The following is a 7,346-nucleotide window of genomic DNA, read 5'->3' as shown; positions in this document are numbered from 1 at the left end:
GAGATAATACGGCTGCATACGTTTTTGCATGAGCTAGATCAAGACCACAACGGGAGTGTGCTATACAGTGATAGCTAGATCAGTGCCATTTAGTTGGCAAAGAACCCTGTGTATCATGTTCTGACGAAGCATATACAGTTGGGATACACTTTATCAGGTCGGAATTGGAAGATGGAGTGCTAGTTCTTGAGCAGATCACAGGGAGTTGAAATCCAACAGGCATGTTGACGAAGTCAGTGCCATATGACAAACGGAAGTTGTGCTCGACTTCACTTGGACTCCTTACTTGAGGATCGGAGTCGCCGCTGCTGATAGAGACACGTGATGAGTTTAGTCTCCAAGTGGGATATTGTTAGAGGTATGGAGCCTAATCGGTACCGAGGTAACGCGTTGAAGACCTTAAGACGATAATTTATGGATCGACTTGGAACTTCAAGTCGATGTGGAGTTTGGAAAGGGGGTGATGAACCCCGTTCTCGAGGATCGTAGTGAGCAGAGCTCCCTGGGTGAAAATTATATTATAAGGGTTATTAGTCGAATGTGTTTTGGGAATTTCAGGCATGTCTGTTAGCCCTGACGTTTTTCTTATAAATATTCTATGCGCAAATGTTCTTTTGAGAGCGCAAGAGAGTTGTAAACACCTTATTTCCTGAATGTGGGTTTAGTGAGAATGTGCAGCGGTAAAGTGGATGTAGTTTTCGCATTGAAAGTGAACCACAATAAATCTGTATGTGTTTATTTTGTTCTTCGCGAATTTCCTTTTCTGATTTTAGGTCGGATTTGTGTGTCGAATCCTAACACTTCGGGTTGTGGAAGCTTCAACTTCTTCGCTCAGTTTTCTTCTCTTTCGCGAGCCAACGCCTTTGCCTTGCAATTCGGTCTCTAAATTGACGAGCAGTGTGGTCTAACTCATTTTCTTAGATTCAACAAGAAATTCATTGAATCTCAATACGTTTCTAAAATGGGACATCCTCGTTATCATAATGCCTATTTGGCCTCGTGGATTAATTTTACTACTCTCTTTCAAGACTCTTTTAAAAAGTTGAGGGGATAATTTGTCACTTCGATTATTATTTTTATTTTTAAAGTCTTTATACGAATCGGAAACGTGTTCAACTCTTAATGTGAAAGTGAGATTGTGACTATTCAATACTATCACGGAGTATATGATTCCATGTTTCTATAATTGACTTGGGGACTATGTACCTAATAAATCAAGTTCAAATAAACACAAATAAGTGCGAAAATTATTACATCTTTCTTTCATTTTCCCAAAAACTGACTGTTGTTATACATATCTTTTGAAATAACTACTCTTTTGATTTATAATACATTTAAAATGATGTTTACTTATTCTATTAATTTCAATCAACAACATTTAGGTAATTACAATAATATTCATTGTGGGCAATTCTCCTATAGGGGAGACATCCTCTTAGCGCAAGAACCGGAACATTGACAAAATCGTATAGTGGTATGTATAGGGCTCGTGCGAGCATATTTCAAATAACGGGGCAATTCACAGGAGGATCGACTGATGTTGTCGAGCATCGAGAATGGAAAATTCAATGTTAAATTGGCTCTAAATGAGCTATATGTGGATATACCTTTGAATTCTAAATACTCGACTTGGCAAACTCTGTTGAGTGTTCATGAGAAAACTCAAGCTTGCTATGGCGGTTGGGCTCAAATAGCTTTCCAACTGCCAGTAAAGTTCCGAGTTCCGACTAATGGTCTGTCTTCTGAGTAGGAACTTGGAACTTTTTTTTATGGGAGGCCATAGAGAATAACGTCAATGCCAATCGTGCTTACAATAGCGAAATTGTCAAAGTGATGGAGGCCAGGGCTTATGTTTGTTAAGGGATCTCTTGTGGTGGAGGCTTTTGTTTAAAAACAAATAATAATAAATAAATAAATAAATAAATACCATTGTTATAATGCTATAACAAATTATCAATTCAATTTAAATGAAATGGGCGTTTACTGTATTCATATATAGCACAACTCATTGTTTATTTAATGAACCACCAAAACTCTGGGTCAAACATGGACACACGGTCAAACGAAGGACTGCTGACAGTATTCTGGATAAAGTAGATCACTTCAGCGACACTGATTAAATTTCTGTCGTACCAAAATCAATAAATAAATAAGAGCCAGTCATATTTTTTTCCTTTTTTTTTATAAATTATAATCTCTATGAACCAATCAAAAATTTGGAACTAAAACATAATAAACTCTTTTTTGTTTTTTATTTTTGGTTTTTTTTTTCTGATATAGTTTCTTTATATTTTTAGTCCCCCCCCCCCCCCCCCCCCCCTCTCTCTGCTGTTAAGAAGTCTAAAATAATATTAACAGCTTGCTGATGACGCTCTTTTCCTTCCTCGTGGACTTCTTAGTCTTATTTTCAGTCCCTTCCCATATCGCATGTACCTCTTTTTCCATCCATTTTTCCATCTCTCCCCTTATTTCTCTTGTGCATTACATTGATACAAAGAACAATGATTTTCTTTCGTTTTTTTTCTTCTTTATTGGGTCCAAAGTGCATCTAAGGCTCAACTTCAAAGGGTCTGTTTAGTTTCCTTCTTTTGTTGTGTGTGTTGTTTGAGACAGAAGAGGAACATGAAGCAATTGTTGTTGATGTTGATGATGTGTCGTTGCTTTTATAGCTCAAGCAAGCCGTGGCGTCCAAAACCCCAATTGGACTTTGTGGCACAGTTTGGACCGAACCCACCGACCCATTCATCAATGCTGTGGCTTGGACCAATTGTACACATTTCACCACTCTCTCCTGCCCAAAGTTTAAAAATTAAAAAAAAAAAAAAAAAAATTGGCCTTGTCTTTCTTTACTACTATAGCGTAGTTGGGGTAATCAAGACTAAAATGATGAGATAGTCATTTAAACTTAGAAGCAAGGAAAAACAAAAGGAAAGGGCATGATGAGTTTTTTGTTGTTGTTGTTGGACCACTAATAAGTGATTATACCTTTTCTAGGTGGTGTTGTTGAATAAGCAGAGAGATTGCTTTCTGAGTGTCCACTGTTTTGGTTTCTGAGGCTACAGATATTGCCACTGCCGCTGCAATCTCTGAGGCCTTGAATTCCAAGAAATCAATTCCTGCATTGAATTCCACACACCAAACCCACCCAAAAACCCATTTCAATAACCTCATTATTCTCCCCTTTAGCCTTTAATCAACCATATACATATATATATATATATATATATATATATATGTCAATTTTGACTGCGGTTATGAGAATAATAATGACCTTTGAGTAGCATCAAGATGAGTTGGGACGATCTTTGGAGTGGGATTTGGATTTTATGCTCGTGATCATCATCACAACCGTTGATTATCTTGTCTAGGAAATGGTCAATAAAATTGAAGGGTGTGATTGCTTGCATTTTCCACTTTAGTGTGCTCAACACTAGAAGTTCCATTCTTTGGATTGTCCTCGCTTCAAATACAAACTTTGAGTCACCCACCTGTTTTGGAAAATTACGAATTTAATCACTTTCAATTCCCTAATCACAAGAGGCCAATTCCATAAATTATTCGTTTATTTATGATTTCACCTGTAAATCGAGAGAGAGTGGTACATCAGTCTCTTCCATTTTGGCTGCGAGAGATAAGCACGACACGGCCAACAATTGCATGGTCCAAGACTTGCCCTTCTAAAAAAAACAAATTAAAAAATAGAAATTAATTTATTTATTGACCATTATTGTATGGTTGATTTTATTATGAATTGCTTGTTTGATTCCTCAGAACTTACTGGTAATTCATAGGCTGATAAGAACCGATCCAAGTAATTTATGGACAAAAATGAGCAGAGGGGTCCGAAACCGAAATGGGCATTTGCCTGTTGAAACCAAAAGAGGACAATAACATTCATCGTCAGAAGTACGGACAAAAAGGAAAAGGCAAATATTAGCTGACCACCACTTAACCTGGAACCAAGGCCAAATTAATATTATATTAAAATAATAATAATAACGAGAAGCAAAATAAACCCCGGAAATTAAAAGTACTAATGACAAAAATAAGGAGAAACAATAATCACCCATCATTAGATTCGAAGTGATCAGAGTTTAGATTTAAATCCATAAACCCAGAAAAACTCGACAACCCATTTGAGTACTGGGCAAAAAGAGATGATCTTTGCGTGAATCGAAATGTATCAGAAAACAGACCTTGAAAATCCAATCGACAGCGAGGTTTCGAGAGAGGAGGTCCAAATCGCCACTCTTGAGCCTCTTCGAGTAATCCGAGGCCGGAGAATGGTGGCACTCTCTCTCCAGCATCGAGCCCAAAACGTCGTCGCTTTGCAGCAATGGAAGCTCGGTGAGCTCGTCGGCGAAGACCCGGTTTCGATGATTCCGATGAGACGGCGGCGGAGAATAGTGGGTTGTGGTCTCTGATCCGTACTCTTCGTCGTCGCTGAACACGGCGTTGTCTTCTGCGCACAGAAGGCTCGCCGCCGCACAGTCGAAACTCGGTGCCATTAAAAATGAAAAGATCTGCTCTTTTTTTTTCCTTCTTTAAATGTGTATGTTGATCAACAACAAGATCTCATATCAACTTGAATAGCAAATGGGTTTTATATTGTGTCGATGATGGGTGTTTTGAATAAACCAGTAGTGGTTGATTAGTGAAAAATGGAAGAAGAGTCTCTCTCTCTCTCTCTCTCTCTCTCTCTCTCTCGAAGTGGCTTCAATAGAATAGCCTGTCTCAACAAGGCCTTATGAAGAAGATGTGAGACTCTCTTTAGGGTAAAAAAGTGTGAGAGAGAGAGAGAGACTAGTATGGAATCAGAGAGAGAGAGAGAGAGAGTTAGTGTATGCGTGTTTTTAACTTTTTATTATATGAATCTGCAGTGAAATGTCTGAAGAGACCACTCACATAGGGTTTATGGGATTTTTTTTTTTTTCTTGCGACTAGGGAGAGCCACTTAATTAAAAACATTGCTATATATGTCTTGTTCTTGTAATTTTGGATATCATGTTGAGAATTTCAAATTTATTGTGAAAATTGCATTCGTTGCCCATAAACTGTAAAGAAAAAAACAAATCCCTGACATATAATTTCTTACTATAATTTAAGAATTCATTGCATGAATTTTTATCTTAGAAAAAAAAAAAAAAAAACCTAGTGTTTAATATTTCAGGACCAATTCGTACTGATCCAATGGTTTTTCTTCTCCCCTTCTCAGTGTTACTACTTAGAATTAATGACATTTTTGGCCCCTCGTCTTGGACCTCTTTAACACTGTGGTCCCTGATTAAAAAAACTTGCAGTCTTGGCCCATTATGACCATCCACTTTTCATATTTGGTACTTCTGTTAATTTTTCAGTCAAAATTGCCTGATACTCATCACGTGCAAGTCACGCCTGCGAGTTATGGAGGATAATTATCGTTTTGCCCTTGTTTGTAGATGAAAATAATATAACAAAATAATATACTAAATGAATATATAAATTAGAATAGAAATTAGAATTATATCTGTTAACCCCAAATCGAAAGTCCGACCTAGAAAACCAGTTGAGAGAGAAGTGCGATTCGTGACTCAGCGGATCGGAGAAATTGGCGACCAAGTGTGGAAGATCGATGGAGTCGAGTCAAAGTTCATCGTCGCGGAGGAATTTGCGCACGCAAGGCAACAACGCGGTCAAGGTGACAAGTGAGCGTCGTGGACGAGTTCCGTCGTGTAAATGCGGTCATATCGGAGTGGAGTATACTTCATGGACATCGGAAAATCATGGGCGAAAGTTTTATGGGTGTCCTTATTATAAGGTATGGATTTATTCTGGATTTTATTTCGAGTTTGAGATTTTTCAATGTTTGAATTGGTGAACTTTATACCAGGAGAAAAATGGATGTGGGTTTATTGAGTGGGTCGACCCTCCTATTTGTGCTAGATCAAAAATGATTATTCCCGGGCTTTTGAAGAGGATAAATTTGCAAGAAAAGAGGTTCCCGGAGTTTGCCGATGTGCTACAAGAAGATCAAGTAGGAGCAGTCGAAGAACAATTAAGAGCAATAGAAGCACAATTAGGAGCAATTCAATAACATTTACTATCAATCGAAGAAAAGAATGAACTCAAACTCCTGAAGCGAATGATTCTGTTGATTTTATTGATTGTGTTTGTGTTGTTGATGAAGTGACTGTGGTAACTGAGCTTGGTTATGCAACTTATCAATGGTAAATATGTGGTTATGTAACTTATCTTTGAGCAGGTCTTATTTTGTAACTTATTTTGGTTATGTAACTTATCTATGAGCAAGTCTTATTTTGTACTTTGAGCAATTGATGAACAATGTAAATTTTGCCAATGTACTGTCAAAATATGTGACAAAATTGTAACATTCAATATCTAGTAAGTTATGCCATATAATATGAGACAAATTATGTTAGTTATACATCTGGTTTAAAGTTCCAAAAAATGAGATAAGTAGAATGTCATGTACATCTAGATTGCCACAAGTTTTAGCCTTTTTTACAACATATACCAGCTTGATTATAATCAAAGCAGTAAACCAAAAAAAGTGTTCAAAATAAGGACTTCAGACAGGCTTAATCTAAGTCCTAAAAACAGCATCTAATTGTCTCTGAATAAACCCCACGGTTGCATCACGTTGGTCCTTGTGTTCTGACTCCTGAACCGCGGACTTCTCTGTTTACATTCAAAATGAGCCATGCCAGTCCTTATCTCAAATATCACAACAACTTTTCAAATTAAAAACATACCCTTGTTGGCTGGATTGGTTGTGATCCTCGAGTTGCTTGGGATGGTTGAGAAGCCATAGGTGGCTGTTTGGATTGACTGGATGGTTGGGATGGTTGAGATGGTTGAGAAGTCATGGGTGGCTGGTTTGATTGACTGGGTGGTTGGGATGGTTTAGAAGCCATAGGTGGCTGGTTGGATTGACTGGGTGGTTGTGACCTTTGTCCTCGACGTGATGGGCGTCCTTGCTGTCCATTTCCATGTCGCTGAATAACTGAGAAGCCATAGGTGACTGGTTGGATTGACTGAGTTTTAGTATCACGTGACGCGTATCAATTTCTTCTCTGAACTCCTGAAATCGTGACAGCTTCTTCTTGATGTGTACCTTCTGCTTGCCCTTCACGCCATCACGAACCTCTTCTGCCTGGTTGTTAATAAAGAATGTCATTCGTTAATAACTGCCAAAAAAAGTTAGCTAAAAACATCGAAGTGTTCTAGACATCAATATATGGAAGGTTGTAATCAGTTCGCCAGCTCGCTAGCTCGCAGTAATCAGTTCGCAGCTCGCAGTAATCAGTTCGCCAGTTTATTCTTTCTGTTTATTAAGTATGTTGCGT

General features: G+C 38.0%; 1 protein-coding gene across 2 annotated transcripts; it reads right to left on the bottom strand.

Annotated features, from left to right (window-relative positions):
- Positions 1 to 2,358: 2,358 nt before the first annotated feature.
- On the bottom strand, positions 2,359 to 4,844 carry LOC149390639 (cyclin-D4-1-like). 2 transcript variants are annotated; one of them, XM_089620804.1, is made up of 6 exons: positions 4,197 to 4,844; positions 3,779 to 3,865; positions 3,579 to 3,674; positions 3,272 to 3,488; positions 2,986 to 3,116; positions 2,359 to 2,791 (listed from the first exon to the last, which is right to left on the bottom strand). In XM_089620804.1, exons 1-6 carry the CDS (start codon positions 4,506 to 4,508, stop codon positions 2,549 to 2,551), a joined length of 1,086 nt encoding a protein of 361 aa, XP_089476930.1. In that variant the 5' UTR covers positions 4,509 to 4,844; the 3' UTR covers positions 2,359 to 2,548. The 2 variants fall into 2 exon arrangements, with proteins under 2 accessions (XP_089476930.1, XP_089476929.1); XM_089620803.1 differs by having other exon boundaries at positions 3,579 to 3,677; positions 4,197 to 4,839.
- Positions 4,845 to 7,346: the final 2,502 nt, after the last annotated feature.

The sequence above is a fragment of the Urtica dioica genome, chromosome 7 (assembly GCF_054948205.1).
Source record: "Urtica dioica subsp. dioica isolate 48M chromosome 7, U.dioica_male_clone48M_v1_H2, whole genome shotgun sequence".
In the NCBI taxonomy this organism is placed as follows: Eukaryota; Viridiplantae; Streptophyta; class Magnoliopsida; order Rosales; family Urticaceae; genus Urtica; species Urtica dioica.
The sequence above is the reverse complement of the archived record's forward strand: the minus strand, read 5'-3'. Positions and strand labels throughout refer to the sequence as shown.

Excerpts from the sequence above, each read along its gene's own strand:
- LOC149390639 (XM_089620803.1), bottom strand. The coding sequence starts at position 4,508 with ATGGCACCGAGTTTCGACTGTGCGGCGGCGAGCCTTCTGTGCGCAGAA. Across the intron at positions 3,678-3,778 it reads TATCAGCCTATGAATTACCA|AAGGGCAAGTCTTGGACCAT; the intron begins GTAAGTTCTGAG and ends TGTTTTTTTTAG. Across the intron at positions 3,117-3,271 it reads CATCTTGATGCTACTCAAAG|GAATTGATTTCTTGGAATTC; the intron begins GTCATTATTATT and ends AATTCAATGCAG.